General features: G+C 37.4%; 2 protein-coding genes across 4 annotated transcripts in view; one reads left to right on the forward strand and one right to left on the reverse strand.

Annotated features, from left to right (window-relative positions):
• Window positions 1-10,161, reverse strand: part of LOC126162207 (dynein axonemal assembly factor 6) — a 95,851-nt gene extending 85,690 nt beyond the window's left edge. Inside the window, exons 1-2 of the mRNA XM_049918551.1 lie at window positions 9,984-10,161; window positions 9,763-9,890 (exon numbers count right to left, since the gene is read on the reverse strand). Of these exons, the coding sequence (XP_049774508.1) occupies window positions 9,763-9,868 (106 nt within the window). The 5' untranslated portion in view covers window positions 9,869-9,890; window positions 9,984-10,161. The remainder of the gene's footprint in view (window positions 1-9,762; window positions 9,891-9,983) is intronic.
• A 138-nt stretch (window positions 10,162-10,299) lies between these two features.
• Window positions 10,300-17,687, forward strand: part of LOC126162205 (lysine--tRNA ligase) — an 86,551-nt gene continuing 79,163 nt past the window's right edge. Inside the window, exons 1-2 of one of the 3 annotated variants that reach the window (XM_049918547.1) lie at window positions 10,300-10,475; window positions 11,617-11,752. In XM_049918547.1, coding sequence (XP_049774504.1) covers window positions 10,441-10,475; window positions 11,617-11,752 — 171 coding nt within the window. In that variant the 5' untranslated portion in view covers window positions 10,300-10,440. Of the gene's footprint in view, window positions 10,476-10,534; window positions 10,817-11,616; window positions 11,753-17,687 lie in introns of those variants that run through there. The other 2 variants (XM_049918546.1, XM_049918549.1) reach the window with 2 other exon arrangements.

Below are 17,687 nucleotides of genomic sequence, written 5' to 3' on the forward strand. Positions count from 1 at the left end.
AAATAAAGATATAAAATGTTATTAATGTTTGTTTTATTTGAAAAACTTTCAAGAGTTTTCACATAAAAAATTCAGAGATAGTACTTTTCAACAAGCCCTCATAGTTGCAATTTGAGTGATCTACAGAACAAAGAATGTAACACAACATAAATGCCACATCTCAATTATAGAGCCAACTTGTTTTTGGGTTCGTTCATGCATTTAAATCATTTAAAGTATGACAGTCGCTTTTTTAAAAAAATACAGTTAGTACAGTTGCTTGAAGATGCAGAGCTCGCATTGTTACATAATTATATCACAGAGTTCAGTGAAATTACAGCACAGAAATAATGTTGTAGGGTGATCAAACTCAATTTAGAGCATGTGGAATTTTCTTGTGTGAAACAAGTTCATGAATCAGCAACTCAGCATTTCAACGACATTTCTTAAAGTAATGATTGTTGTTTTTGCAAGTTATAGTGTAATCCTTTCCTGTTCAGTCTGCAAGTAAACATATATCATGATATTAAGAACAAAGGCCTATATTTTAAATAAGTGACAAAATGAATTAAAGTTCTAGTAAATAAGATGCTAACCGCAGCCACATTATCTTCTTGACCATGATCCAAAGCACTTTCAGTTCGCTTTAATTTTCCTGATAAAGAGTTCAACAAGGTTGCGAATTATTTGGAACTGCTCTCAAGATATTCACAAATAACTGAATAAACAGTCTTCACATGGTCAGAGCAGTTTGCAGAGAAACTTAAATTGGCATGGTGTTGTCATTCCTAGTTAATTTCATGCATTCAGTTTCAACTTTTCCTCAAAGCAAGTACAGAGAAAAGCAGAAGCTCATACTCATCTGAACTACTGCCCTTTGGTTGACAAACTCAGTACAAGCCTCATTCAACAACTAGAATACGGAGCCCCAGCCACTGTCTGTTTGACTACCGCCATCCGTAGCAGGCATCAGAGCATTCTGCACATGCATGAAGTCCACTCTATTGGACTGAACCTTGATAATTAACATTCTCTATACATGCGATTACCAAAATCCGCAATAAGTTCGACTGTCGAGAATAAACCCAAATTTCAACAACACATCAAATTCTCATGGATACCCAACACAATTCAAGTCGAGATTTTTAGCAGTGAAACATGACAATGTATGCTTATTTATTGTATCTCTCAAACCAGAGTTTCTCCACACACACACACACACACACACACACATACTTTCGTCCGTCCATATATAGTCATATATGTTACACTTTGAAATTAATGTATTCTGAGTTTTGGCAGAATTCGTGATTTTAACCTTTACTTCAATACTGACTTATTCGTGCGAACTCTACTTAGTAGCAGACTGTTAAAGTGACGAAGGAACAAGTATTAAAATATTAGTTTGACTATCCAATGTTTCTGAAGGTTTAAATCATTGTACTACAAATTTCAATAATTTTATTATTGGGAGCTAAATGCAAAATAAATTTAAATTTGAAATAGTACTTTTTCATTGAAAGTAGCTCCAGATATGGCTTTTATAGTTATTGTGAAATTCTGAATTGCACAATGGTAGAGGAAGAGGTATTTTTGCTACAAGTTAATCACTGTGCAGGATTCACTAAGAACAGGTAACTGACTACCACTGTGCTTCAGTGAATCTGAATGACGTTTTATATCGCTTTCTCTTCTCAGCTTATTTGAGTTTGACCGAACCTTTCTCTCCAACACCAATTTCATTATCGCAACCCCAGCACTGCACTTGTATTTTCTTCCAACTTAAATACATAAAGTAAGAAGTACTTGGGACTTCCCTTGTGGAATGATGGTAGAGAGACATCACAGTTCACTGTATACAATTTATTACTGAATTTATAAATAATCTAAAAGGTTTCGTACACAAAAAACTATCACAAGCATGTTCATGGTAGTTAGTTGATGGTCCAGAGTAGCACAAGTTTTAGTTTGAATCCAGCATAAAACATATCACAGTCCAGAACATAACTGTCCTATCATATAATTTCCAGCTTCTTCTTATTCTTAGCTAGTCGTCCTTGCTCAAAGTTTTTCTATTTACAGCTTAGATACGACGAATGAATAGTACACAGTTTACCACCAGACGTATGGACAAATTTCCTTCCAGAGCTGATACAAAATATCCTGTAGTAGCTTTGGCGAAAGAGGAGGCAAAGAATTAGGCAAGGGTCATACAGGCAGCTTTACTAGATGCATGTATGTAATTAGGTTCCACAGGTATGTAGAGGCAGTTTTTTTCAGTACATACTGTGACATATGCTTAGTCAATGAACAGTATAGACAGCTCAACTGCCATTTACTACATTGCAAATGCACCTCACTCGTGAGGCACCACAAGTGAACATCGCAGAATACATTTCAATGGAATCAATTTTGCGAACACAGTAAAATTCGACATGTTCCACACCCATGAGAATCATCTCATTTTTGGGTCTACAGAACGAAAACAGAATCTAATCTAATCCAATCACTAAATAATTCTTTCAGGAACAACAAAAGACAAAAAAACTTTCTATATCTCAGTTTTACCAACAAAAATGAGAGAGGGAAAAACAGAAAGAAAAACTGACCTGTTCTACTGTAAAAGTTTTAAGCAAGTCTGATAAAAAATGTGAGGAAATTCTTGGCTGTGTCACATTCCCGACATCAGGATCCAAACATATGGAAGTGAATAGGGACAAAAAGATAGTCCTATCTTTCAGATGCTCTTAATGATAACAGTGATACAAGTGAGGGCACTTCTGGGGAATCTTCAAGCAATTTGTAGTAGTTTGACAATTTACTGATGACCCCAAGGTTGTGGCCTGCTAGTATTAATAGTGATTTTCTCAATATTTCAGTTACACATAGTCCTCTTCAGGTGAAAAATCACAGTTTTAGCATTAATGATGATAGAAGAAAATTTGTTGGCATTTACTGTTATGTAAATCCTTCTAACTGTGAAAAACGTAATAGAAACTGGCTTCTTTACTCTTTTTCAGATGATTAAGTTTATTGTTTCTGATGTAAAATGTTTCATAAGTAGACTGTTTGATTTTAACGGCTTTTCAGATGGACAACATTTATCTTTAACTCTGAAAAACATGAGATCAGTGACAATGAAAATGAGAAGTCATGGATGCAATTGAATAATGTGTACTGTAAGTCAGAAGAAACTGAGGCTAGAAGAGTCAGAAAGAAACAGTGCTGAAATGTATTAGAAAAGATTATTGCTGTCATCAAGTTTTTATGACACCAATATCTGGCTTTTTAGGCTTCATAAAAGGAAATCTCTGAACATTACAACTGAAGTTTTCTAAAAACAGTATATGTGAGATCATCATTTGATTCAGTTACGTAAGAACATGTTTAGAGAAACGATCAAGATCTGATTCATGTCAGTTGAGTATGACACACTATTTAGGAGATCATATGCAAAACGAAATTATTGATTTACTCAACAGGACAATAAAAAATTATACACAAATCAAAAAAAGTTTTGTATCACCTCAATTCCAAGAGTTCTGGAACCTGTACTGAAAATTGGAGTAGACGTAAACATAAACATCATTTCCGCCCTTTCTATTGCTCATGAAATCCACACATTGAATGTTGTACCACCATACAGCGAGACCTTCAGAGGTGGTGGTCCAGATTGCTGTACACACCAGTTCCTCTAATACTCAGTAGCACATCCTCTTGCATTGATGCAAGCCTGTATTCATCGTGGCATACTATCTACAAGTTCATCAAGGCACTGTGGGTCTAGATTGTCCCACTCCTCAATGGCGACTTGGCGTAGATACCTCGGAGTGGTTGGTCGGTCACGTCGTCCATAAACAGCCCTTTTCAACACATTCCAGGCATGTTCGATAGGGTTCATGTCTGGAGGACATGCTGGCCACTCTAGTCGAGCGATGTCGTTATCCTGAAAGAAGTCATTCACAAGATGTGAACGACGGGAGCGCGAATTGTCGTCCATGAAGACGAAAGTCTCGGCAATATGCTGCTGATAAGGTTGCACTAATGGTCGGAGGATGGCATTCACGTATCGTACAGCCGTTATGACGTCTTCCATGACCACCAGCAGAATACGTCAGCCCACCCCAAAAAAGCAAGGAATGCCACCCCAAAACAGCAAGAAACCTCCACCTTTCTGCACTCGCTGGGCAGTGTGTCTAAGGCGTTCTGCCTGACTGGGTTGTCTTCAAACACGTCTCTGACGGTTGTCTGTTTGAAGGCATATGCGACACTCATCGGTGAACAGAATGTGATGCCAATCCTGAGCAGTCCTTTCATCATGTACGGCACTGCATGGTATCGTGGTTGCAAAGATGGACCTCGCTATGGACGTAGGGAGTGAAGTTGCGCATCATACAGCCTATTGCGTGCAGTTTGAGTCGTAACACGACGTCCTGTGGCTGCATGAAAAGCATTGTTCAACATGGTGGCGTTGCTGTCAGGGTACCCCCGAACCATAATGCGTAGGTAGCAATCACCCACTGCAGTAGTAGCCCTTGGGCGGCCTGAGTGACACATGTCATCGACAGTTCCTGTCTCTCTATATCTCGTCCATGTCTGAACAACATCACTTTGGTTCACTCCAAGACACCTGGACACTTCCCTTGTTGAGAGCACTTCGTGGCACGCGATCGAACCATGGTATTGACCATCTAGGCATGGTTGAACTACAGACAACACAAGCCGTGTACCTCCTCCTCCCTCCATCTAATAGGTGCTGCACATGCATGATTGTTTAAATCTTTGGGCGGGTTTAGTGACATCTCTGAAGAGTCAAGTGTGTCTGTGATACAATACGTACAGTCAACGTCTATCTTCAACTTCAACTTCTTTTGATGTGTGTATTTTGAACAACGTCAGGGAATCAAAATTTTTTCCCATCATAATACATTGCACACAAGCCACATGGAACAAATAACAATTATACTTAGGTATGTTTGTCTAAATTACACAAATAAAGAAGTAGAGATATGTGAACACTTCATTGGTTTTTGTCTGATCATCAGTTCAACTGGAGAGGGTTTATTAAATTTTGTTTTGAACTGTCACAATTAAGCCTTCATCTTGAAAATTTGTACAGGAAAGGTCATGACAGTTGCTCAAACGTAAGTGAAAACCATAACAGATTTCAGAAAAAAATTGGATATTAATAAACATGCATTTTAAATTCCATGCTCAGCTCATAGTAGTAAATGATGCAGCAAATATTTCTCACATAGCGATCAATTTCTTCAATGCACTTCAAAAAATTTATATTTTGTTAGTATCATGTATAATGAAGTGGTCAATCATCTGCAAACATTTACCATAGTTAAAATTAAAAGCACTAAGAGGTACACAATGGTCCATAACAATTAAAACAGTCAAACCATTATGATATGACACTGAAAAAAATATTTCATACTGTGCCAGAAATATCAGAAAATTCTCCTGGTTGGGCTGCATCACAACTCACAAAATACATTCATTTGCTTTAAAAATTCAGAATTGTAAATTTGTTTCCTCTTTTCTAAGCTGGTTCGATGTTTTGAAAGAAATTATGTAAAATTATTTATGTAAAATGTTACAAAGTCTAACTGTTAATACTTACATATACATAAAGTTGGTAAAAAGTTTAATTAATAAGTTCACAGAAAATCGCATATATGAAATTTTTCAAATGGTCTGGGAGCTGCCAAAGTCGCATATAAACTAAATGCTGAAGCAGATTACCTTCCAGTAAATATAGGCCACCCAAGGAAAAAACCAACACAATTTCAGTATCAACATCACAACAAAATTTTATTACACCCCAAAATCAATTATGAAGTCAAGATTTTTTTCGACTTCTAGATCAGACATTAAATTTCTTGACAAATAGATTTGTGGACAAAACTTTTTGACGATTTTTTTTACTTTTTCGGTAGTACAGCATTTAGGTACTCTAGAAATGAATTAATGAAACCTTAAAGATTTAGGCTGAGATGACGAAAGTATTGGGATACTTCCTAATATGGCCAGCATATTGCAGCATCTCCATGTAGCATGGACTCCACAAGTCTTTGGAAGTCTCCTCCAGAAACATTGAGCCATGCTGCCTCTACAGCTGACCATAATTGCGAAAGTGTTGCCAGTGCAGGATTTTGTGCACAAACTGACCTTTCAATTATGCTCAAACAATGTTTGTCAGATTCATGTCAAGCTATTTGGGTGGCCAAATATCTCTCTTGAATTGTCAAGAATGTTCTTCAATCCAATCGCAAACAATTGTGGCCCAATGATATGACGCATTGCCACCCACAAAAATTCTATTGGGGGTATGGGAACATGAATGGCTGCAAATGGTATGCAAGTAGCCAAACGTAATCATTTATAGTCAATGATCGGTTCAGTTGGACCAGAGGACCCAATCCATTCCTTGTAAACACAATCCGTATCATTATGGAGCCACAACCAACTTGCACAGTACCTTGTTGACATCCTGCATCCATGGCATTGTGGGATCTCTGCCACACTCTAACCTTGCCATCAGCACTTACTAACTGAAATCAGGGCTCAGCTGACCTGGCCACAGTTTTCCAGTCGTCAAGGTCGACCAATATGGTCAAGAGCCCAAGAGAGATGCTGTCGTAGGTATCGTACTGTTAGCAAAGGTACGCACATCAATCGTCTGCTGCCATAGCTCATTATACCAAATTTCACTGCACTTTTTGTAATGGATATGTCCGTCATACATTCCACATCGATCTCTACTGTTATGTCAAGCAGTGTTGCATATCTGTTATAACTGACAACTCTATACAAATGCTGCTGCTCTCAGATGTTAAGTCAAGGCCGTTAGACACTGTGTCGTTCTTGGTGGGAGGTAATGCCTGAAATTTGGTATTCTAGGCACACTTGTGACCCTGTAAATCTCAGAATACTGAATTCTCTAAAATTTCTGAAATGGAGTATCTCATGCATCTAGCTCCAGCTACCATTCTGACGTTAATTTCTGTCATGCAGCAATAATCACATTGGACATCTTTCACAAGAATCACCTGAGTGCAAATGACAGCTCCACCAATGCACTGCCCTTTTAAATCTTGTTTAGGTAATACTGCCACCATCTGTACATATGCATATCACTATCCCATGACTTATGTCATCTCAATGTACATGTGAAACTTAAACTGACATTTACAGTATTGATTTATACAAAAATGAAGCACTGTAATTATTATATATATCAAGTCTTGTGTAATATTTTCAATGTATGGTTGTAGCAAGGTGCTGTCCCAAATTGCTTACAATTTGCTATAATAAAACCACTTTTTAAGAAGGGTGACAAAACTTATTTATCCACCTACTGCCCAAGATCTCTGATGAGTTGTTTCTCAAAAATATTAGGGAAACTGATTCACAACATAGTGTGCAAAACACAATTGGTTCCCAAACAGCAGATCAACAGAGCAGGCTTCTTTCTCTCTCACAAATGAAATTTTTGGATCAATAAATAACAAAATGTCATCTATTGGACTTTTCTGTGACTTGTCAAAGGCGTTTGACTATGTAAATAACATCATTCTCTTAAGGACGACTGATTTTTATACTTTGAATGGTATCACTGGTTGATGGATTACATTTTATCTACACAATATAAAGCAACAGGTGATACTTAGTGGTAAAGATAGCGGTCCCATTTCATTTGGCTGGGGCGCATTTAAGTGTGGAATGCCACAAGGATCCATTTTGGGACTTTTATTGTTTCTTATCTTCATCAACGATCTTCCCCTTCGTACAAACACTGAGAGGAAATTTAGTCTTTTTGCTAATGGCACTATTCCGCTTCAAAGCCAAACAATTGGTGGAAAACGTAAAACTATACTTGTAAACACCTTACAGCGGTTTAAGTCTGATGGATTAGCACTAGATATTTAAAAAGCTCAATATATGCAGTTTTGTGCATCTCAATAAGAAAATAAAAAAAATTCAATTGAACTTGAATAAACAAAATATATTATATTGTGAATTGTCAAAGTCGTGAACACTCTAACTGATGGCATGTAAAATTGGTCTGAACACATTCTAGACATTCAAAAAAGACGCAGTGTGGTAATTTATTCCATATGTGTAATTGCCGGTGTTGGTAATATGAATTATATCAAAGGTGCTTTTTTGGTTTTTACTCTATCATGTCATATGGTATAATTTTTTGCGGTAATCAATCTTTAGCTAAAAAGAAATCTTTATTGCGCAAAAGAGAGCAGCATTGAGTGGCATTCGCCCAAGATATAATATTAGAAACCTGTTCCATAAGCTCCAAATATTAACCACCATGTCTCAAACTCATTTTCTTTGGCAATTTTTGTCACTAATAACAATTCTCTTTTTACATTTAATATTGCATACCATGACCACAGTACAAAGTCTAAAATGATTTACATAGGGATCTTGAATCTAGTTCAGACACAAAACGTTGTTCACTAGTCTGCAACGAATGTTTTCAGTTCTCTTCCATCGAATATTAAAATCCACATTAATGCTCCACCTACATTCAAATCTAAATTAAGAAATTACCTTATATGTAAGCCATTCTGCTCCTTGATGAGTACTTGAAGATTAATCAGTGATTGTTTTCGTAAATTTGTATTGTCAAACCGTTATTCATCTTCCTGGTTTATGAAGGACAGTGTGTAAATATTCTTTTTTCTCAACATTAAGTTACTCTCAGTAATTTATGTCATGTTCACTTGAACCACACATTGAGTTATTTTTATAAATTTAACTAATGTTTTACTCGACTACTCATTATTAACTTTACTTCAATTTTTCATCAGTTTTCTATGTTTTTGTTTATTTTATCTCTATAATAATGGAAACCTGAATCATTCCACATCGTTGCGATTCATCACAATATGGATCTATGGAATGTGAAATAAAAAACACTTTAAAACTGCATTTTCTAGAAAAAAAAGTTAGTATTGTTATCCACATACCATTCCGCAATATCCATTTACACTTGATTTAATATCAACTTTCCCTATCACAGCAATAACATTAAGAATATTTCTTACTTTGCCATTTACTGTTGCACTTGGTAAAAAATCCTCTTCAAAATAAAAAAACTGTACAAAATCATTTAAGATCAACAATACATCAGCAACGACTTACTACTGTGGCTATTGTTTCAATACAATATGAGATCTTAGATAGTTTGAATACTCAGCAAATAATAGAAGAGTTCGCAAATATAAAAGCAAGAAAAGTTCAATTTCTGTAAGTGTATTTCAGTCTTAAAGCAACTTTCATCCACAAACTAAGTCAGAAACGTACATTAATTAACATATTCATGGATTTGACACATTAATGGTTTTCAGTTAAAGGATTTCTCTAAGAAATTATATTTAATAGAAATCTCTTTCCTAAATGGTATCGTTTAAGAAAATTCTTAATCGCCAACATTCTAATGGCAATAAATTGTTTATGAAAAGTGTTTCTTTGCCTTATTTACACAACTCTTAATAAGAAAATTGAAAGTGCATCATCCAAGTTAAGTCTTGGATGTTGGAAAGGAGGACTGAGGGGTCCGTACACAAGGACCAAAGGGGCTCGCGGCGGGCATGACTATCATAGACCGATTTCCCGTCTGAAGCAATCTCGAAGTGTGCTGTCCTTGTAAGTAATTTATTGCTTAAAATTATAAATACTAAATTTACGACTTTTCGTGCAATTATATATGTAATTAAAAGCAGCGTTTGGGCTACAAGCATCGTCACAGCTCACCTAATCGAGCGAGACCAGATCTTGGTAAGTCATCGTCGCTGTCGGATTCATGATCTTCTGTTTTCAGCAACTCAGCTAGTCTCTTCACATCCTTCGTACTGAGCATATTTTCACAGCAAGTGGCAAACCTTCGTTCAAGAAACGTAAAAGCACGCGTTATTTAAACTGAGATATAGATATTTATTAACACTTGCTTTCAGTTGTTTCAAATTGAGGTATACCTTGTTTACGTTGTCAAGACAACGCACAACAAACATAAGGAACGAGCATAAAAATAGAATCATTCTTGCAGCAAGTAGTTAAGAAAACCAAACGTAAAATACGAACAAGCCAAAAACATTGCTCCCCGATAGGATCACGGCGCAGACTTTAACAGGGAGCTCTGCTTGAATCAAAATCTTGTCTTGATTTACAGAGCGCGATGATCTTTCAAACCTTTTGACGAAGTTTTAAAAATATCTCGCAAAACATTTCAGTAGCTTCTGTTGATTGTTTTCTGTTCTAATTTAAACAATGTATTGCCCACGTCACTCAGGTGTACGCCGACCGCACTCTTTCATTGGATGCCATGTATAGTATCCATGTACAGGCGGGTTTCCTCGTTTTAAATACCTTGGAGTTGTTTGTGGCTGTGCATTGTGGAACACTAAACAAACTGTAGAACAATATTTACGTGCTATGGCAGAAGCTGGAAGTGAGAAACTATCGAAGAAGTAAGACGTTTTCATACTCTAATAATGGAATTCTCAAAGATTGTGTGACGGCATGTGCACGTGTACGCGGTTAATTGCTCTTCACGTGTCTTGCATTTTTAGTTTCAGAGTGATGTGGATGTAAACGCAAGAGAACTAATTAACCTTATGCTTTGTTATACTGTTCAATTACTTCTAGGATATGTTACTTATGAGCTAATGAAACGTACGGTGCAGTAGTTCACCGTTAGTATGTTGGCGCTTAGCCGTGTAACGACAGTAATTACACGGTGTAAACCAGTAATTGTAAACCATTCCCGCCATCGATGTCTGTGCACTTCAAGTACGTTGTATCTGAAAGGGTGCGTTTGTTACATTTTTGTAGTTATACTATCCGTCCACCAACTGGACTAGCAAGTACTTTCGTAGTAGGTGCGGTGATACATAATGTGTGAATTGCCTCTATAGTTTGGTCCTGTTCGATTCAGCCGTGTTATTTCACGTTCTGGAGAAAAAATCACCTGATTTCCAAATATCTCACTGTAGTGATTATTATGTGAAACAGTCGAATTGTACGCGTGATGCAACTCTACTGCTGCCTGTCATAATCATAACATCCAATGGTAAAACGAATATTTGTCATGAATTGCACCACTTTAGAGGATAACAAATTAGGTTTATTTGGAAGACCAGACATAAATCCAAAATAAAAATAACTTATCATACCAAATGTGTGTAGTTCCCAACATATCCAAATTACTGAATGACTTGTCACTAATAAACAGGTCTGTAGCACATTTTAGGAGATGAAGTTTGTCACATTTTATGGTACTGTTTTCTCACAGTCTGCTAAGCAAGTAATGGAATAGAGAAAAAATACAAAGTGTTTAGAAACAGGTTTTTAGTGTCTGGTTCTGTTCCTGCTATTTTATTTTTAAAAATACATATTTATTTGTAGTACATTGTTTTATTTTTAAGGCAAATTGCTTTAATGGTTTGTCTAAAGAATGGCAATAGAGTTAATGCAACAAGAGGCCGTGTAGCATTTACTGAAAAAAGGCAGAAAAATTAGTAATTTATATCCAGATTGAAATAATAAAAACATTCATATTATATTACCATCATTAAGTTGAATTCTTACTAAATGTAAAATCTTCAACAGTGAACTGAAGAGACGACTAAAGGCTGAACAAAAGGCAAAGGAGAAAGCGGAGAAAGAGAAACAAAAATCTGAAACACAAGCACCAAAGAAGAAGACTGATACACATGCTGCTGTAGAGGAAGAAGTCAGCCCAAATGTAAGCCTTTTTAAGTTTGTAAACATTTCTTTTTAATTTTAAGTCATTCTTACTGATATCAGTCTTTTTCCATTTACCTACGTAGATTTGAGGGTATAATCATTGTAGTTACTCTTCATGTACAGGTGTAACAAAAATGTCTGGCCAAATTGTTTGGAAACATTCCCCACACAGAAAAATAAAATGTGTTATATGGATATGGGTACAGGAATGCTGTATTTCCATACTAGAGCTCATTTTATACTTCTCTTCATAATCAGATTAATCACAGAGACACAACACTCCAGCATTACATGAAATGTTTTCTTGTAGGAATTCTCCAAAATGCCCTCTTGGTTACATTTGCTTAGATTGTACAGTAAGTTGTAATTGTTAGGTTTGTGTTTGTTGATCCATTTGAATTAAGGTAATGTTGACTGCGCCACATTTCATTGCTTCCATCAATATAAGACTTTCCTTGTTGCTTGTGTTGACATGTGACTTAATGTCATTGCTCTACTTGCATCAGGCATGAAGCATCAAGTATTTAGTGTTCATTATAAACTGTGCAAGCACATAGCGTCAGCTGTTAAGTGCACTTCATGGACTTGATTTCAGATACAGTGCAGTGGAAGTGCACTCAAATGAATAGTTGGCAGATGCCCATTTGCTGTATGGATTAGCAGATGGTAATTACCATCGCACTCAAAATTCGTATTGTGATTCTGTAATGGGAGATAGGTAGAGGTGGACCAGTTTCTTGGCCTTCATGTTTTCTGCACCTAAAACCACAAGACTTTTGTGAGGGCTTTTGGAAGCTCTTGTGTACAGAACCCCAATCCAACATATTCAGTGGAAGTCTGTGAAACAGTATGCAATCCTTTCCTACATTTGCATTTCTCAGTTGTTCTCACAGCTGTCCTGAATGGAGCTGTGGCGAAAGAATTGAGTCATCGGCATTACTGTCTAAGCACAGCATACTGGTGAAGAAAAATGATCAGTACATCACAAAATTGAGTTCCTGTACTGTCATCAAAAGGCAAAAAAATAACCAGCAATACTAAAAAAGCACAAAAGTACTTTCAGACAATCGTTCTATTGTAATTTACAATGAGTCACAGTTGGCAGCTAATAACCCTAGAGATTTGTTAAGTCATCTTGTTTTACACCATGATCTGTGATCTGAGCAGCAAGTAAAATATTTAATTGTCATGTATATTTGGGCATAGAGCTTGTCAGTGATACATACAGTAGAACTTTGATTTTATATTCTCCGATTTTATGTTTTTTGTGACTCTACACCATAAATTCCTAACCCTGTGAAAAACCCATATAAGATCAGTGCTAAAAATTCTCCGATGTTACATTTCTTCCTAGTAAGGTGTACCTCAATTCTAAGTTCTTACTCAATGTCTCGCTTGACTTCATTCCATTTTCTTCCTGCTGACATTTGATGTGACTGAACAAGTTATAAGTGTCTCAAAAGAGATGGAATTAAGGGAATATTTTAGGCTGTTGTGGAGAGGGGAGATGTGAGAGAGGAAGTGCTGGCGTAATCCACAATCGATGTTGCCAACACAACTTGCAACACTTAGCTTCACTGTGCAGTTACGGTACAATTACCACTAAGTTCCACCAGTAATGACAAGACAGTCGATGCGAAGTGTTCCAAACCTAGCCAATATGTGATGAAGGGGCCCAGCCATTACCTTTTCTTGTGCCACTTATAACTCAGTCTCTACTTTTTGCATGTATTTGCGATGTACTATGTTCAGCAACAGTATAAATTGTCAACCTTTTAAATTCAGACACTGAGTCTCAGAAAATATGCTCACTCATAATCGAGGAAACTTAGCCTGTTTCCAGCTAGTGAGCTCTTATTGGCTGACAACTTGTTAAGTTACCAAAAGCCTGCACAGCCCCCAGACCACACTAACAAACATAATGAGCTCACCTACTGGATCTGTGGAGAGGGGGAAGTGGCCTTCAGTGATAGGAGTGCAAGTAGGGGTGAAAGCATTTTGTGAAGTGCTGAAAATATGATTTCCTTGCAGATTGTTATGACAGAGATGTCACATGGAAATAGAACAAGGGTTTTGCCATAGCACATTTTAAAAACTTTCGTGTGGAAATCTGACATGATACAGTTTCAACAACTACATACCCTACTCATATATATACTATGCACCACACACTGTAGACAGTAAAGATTGGCAATAGTGATGGAGGGCATGAAGCAAAACTGTAGCACCTGAGCGTCCTTTCAAATTTACATTTGGCATAGTGTACAGAAATTCACTGAGCAGACTTATAATAGGCTTGTAACATTAACTGGGGAAGTAAACTCATTTTTTCATATGTTTCTCTCATCAAGTACTCACGGTGGTGAGTGTACGAAGTTTGTCTCTTAAGAAAAGCATTAAATAATAATAGCAATCGTGATAAAGTACGTCATTAAGCAGATGTCCTCATTGATGCTTATGGTTTAACCACTTAGCTGCTGTTATGTTTTTGCTTTTTTTCTTGGGTGAGCACAAAGGATGATCTCTCAAAAACATGTTTTGTAATCGTGTGTGCCAATTACATGTGATTTTGATTATGTTTTGGGGGTTTTAACATTTTCCTCAATTCTTCATTTTCCTCAAATTTGAGTTTTTTAAGTCTGGACCACACAAAAACGTAAAGTAGGGGTTTCACTGTATTACGTACTTCCATATTAAATGATGTGAATGTCAGTTGTAAGATGACTGTGATGTCAAAACTAATGTGGATCTCTGCAGTACCCAAGTCGTCATGCATAAATGTTTGCAGCTATTAAATGCTGAATAGACCTACTTCCTGGTCACATTGGATGCTACTGTTGTTGTTGTTGTTGTTGTTGTTGTGGTCTTCAGTCCTGAGACTGGTTTGATGCAGCTCTCCATGCTACTATATCCTGTGCAAGCTTCATCATCTCCCTGTACCTACTGCAACCTACATCCTTCTGAATCTGCTTAGTGTATTCATCTCTTGGTCTCCCCCTACGATTTTTACCCTCCACGCTGCCCTCCAATACTAAATTGGTGATCCCTTGATGCCTCAGAACATGTCCTACAAACCGATCCCTTCTTCTCGTCAAGTTGTGCCACAAACTTCTCTTCTACCCAATCCTATTCAATACTTCCTCATTAGTTATGTGATCTACCCATCTAATCTTCAGCATTCTTCTGTAGCACCACATTTCAAAAGCTTCTATTCTCTTCTTGTCCAAACTATTTACCGTCCATGTTTCACTTCCATACATGGCTACACTCCATACAAATACTTTCAGAAATGACTTCCTGATACTTAAATCTAAACTCGATGTTAACAAATTTCTCTTCTTCAGAAACACTTTCCTTGCCATTGCCAGTCTACATTTTATATCCTCTCTACTTCGACCATCATCAGTTATTTTGCTCCCCAAATAGCAAAACTCCTTTACTACTTTAAGTGTCTCATTTTCTAATCTAATACCCTCAACATCACCCGACTTAATTCGACTACATTCCATTATCCTCGTTTTGCTTTTGTTGATGTTCATCTTATATCCTTCTTTCAAGACACCATCCATTCCATTCAACTGCTCTTCCAAGTCCTTTGCTGTCTCTGACAGAATTACAATGTCATCAGCGAACCTCAAAGTTTTTATTTCTTCTCCATGGATTTTAATATCTACTCCAAATTTTTCTTTTGTTTCCTTTACTGCTTGCTCAATATACAGATTGAATAACATTGGGGACAGGCTACAACCCTGTCTTACTCCCTTCCCAACCACTGCTTCCCTTTCATGTCCCTCGACTCTTATAACTGCCATCTGGTTTCTGTACAAATTGTAAATAGCCTTTCGCTCCCTGTATTTTACCCCTGCCACCTTTAGAATTTGAAAGAGAGTATTCCAGTCAACATTGTCAAAAGCTTTCTCTAAGTCTACAAATGCTAGAAACGTAGGTTTGCCTTTCCTTAATCTTTCTTCTAAGATAAGCCGTAAGGTCAGTATTGCCTCACGTGTTCCAGTATTTCTACGGAATCCAAACTGATCTTCCCCGAGGTCGGCTTCTACTAGTTTTTCCATTCGTCTGTAAAGAATTCGTGTTAGTAGTTTGCAGCTGTGGCTTATTAAACTGATAGTTCGGTAATTTTCACATCTGTCAACACCTGCTTTCTTTGGGATTGGAATTATTATATTCTTCTTGAAGTCTGAGGGTATTTCGCCTGTTTCATACATCTTGCTCACCATATGGTAGTGTTTTGTCAGGACTGGCTCTCCCAAGGCCATCAGTAGTTCCAATGGAATGTTGTCTACTCCTGGGGCCTTGTTTCGACTCAGGTCTTTCAGTGCTCTGTCAAACTCTTCTCGCAGTATCGTATCTCCCATTTCATCTTCATCTACATCCTCTTCCATTTCCATAATATTGTCCTCAAGTACATTGCCCTTGTATAGACCCTCTATATACTCCTTCCACCTTTCTGCTTTCGCTTTTTTGCTTAGAACTGGGTTTCCATCTGAGCTCTTGATGTTCTTACAAGTGGTTCTCTTATCTCCAAAGGTCTCTTTAATTTTCCTGTAGGCAGTATCTATCTTACCCCTAGTGAGATAAGCCTCTACATCCTTACATTTGTCCTCTAGCCATCCCTGCTTAGCCATTTTGCACTTCCTGTCGATCTCATTTTTGAGACGTTTGTATTCCTTTTTGCCTGCTTCATTTACTGCATTTTTATATTTTCTCCTTTCATCAATTAAATTCAATATTTCTTCTGTTACCCAAGGATTTCTACTAGCCCTCGTCTTTTTACCTACTTGATCCTCTGCTGCCTTCACTACTTCATCCCTCGAAGCTGCCCATTCTTCTTCTACTGTATTTCTTTCCCCCATTCCTGTCAATTGTTCCCTTATGCTCTCTCTTAAACTCTGTACAACCTCTGGTTTAGTCAGTTTATCCAGGTCCCATCTCCTTAACTTCCCACCTTTTTGCAGTTTCTTCAGTTTTAATCTACAGGTCATGACCAATAGATTGTGGTCAGAGTCCACATCTGCCCCTGGAAATGTCTTACAATTTAAAACCTGGTTCCTAAATCTCTGTCTTACCATTATATAATCTATCTGATAGCTTTTAGTATCTCCAGGGTTCTTCCATGTATACAACCTTCTATCATGATTCTTAAACCAAGTGTTAGCTATGATTAAGTTGTGCTCTGTGCAAAATTCTACCAGGCGGCTTCCTCTTTAATTTCTTAGCCCCAATCCATATTCACCTACTATGTTTCCTTCTCTCCCTTTTCCTACTTTCGAATTCCAGTCACCCATGACTATTGAATTTTCGTCTCCCTTCACTATCTGAATAATTTCTTTTATTTCATCATACATTTCTTCAATTCCTTCGTCATCTGCAGAGCTAGTTGGCATATAAACTTGTACTACTGTAGTAGGTGTGGGCTTCGTATCTATCTTGGCCACAATAATGCGTTCACTATGCTGTTTGTAGTAGCTTACCCGCATTCCAATTTTCCTATTCATTCTTAAACCTACTCCCGCATTACCCCTATTTGACTTTGTGTTTATAACCCTGTAGTCACCTGACCAGAAGTCTTGTTCCTCCTGCCACCGAACTTCGCTAATTCCCACTATATCTAACTTTAACCTATCCATTTCCCTTTTTAAATTTTCTAACCTACCTGCCCGATTAAGGGATCTGACATTCCACGCTCCGATCCGTAGAACGCCAGTTTTCTTTCTCCCGATAACGGCATCCTCTCAGTAGTCCCCGCCCGGAGATCCGAATGGGAGACTATTTTACCTCCGGAATATTTTACCCAAGAGGACGCCATCATCATTTAATCATACAGTAAAGCTGCATGCCCACGGGAAAAATTACGGCCGTAGTTTCCCCTTGCTTTCAGCCGTTCGCAGTACCTGCACGGCAAGGCCGTTTTGGTT

The sequence above is a fragment of the Schistocerca cancellata genome, chromosome 2 (assembly GCF_023864275.1).
Source record: "Schistocerca cancellata isolate TAMUIC-IGC-003103 chromosome 2, iqSchCanc2.1, whole genome shotgun sequence".
NCBI lineage: Eukaryota > Metazoa > Arthropoda > Insecta > Orthoptera > Acrididae > Schistocerca > Schistocerca cancellata.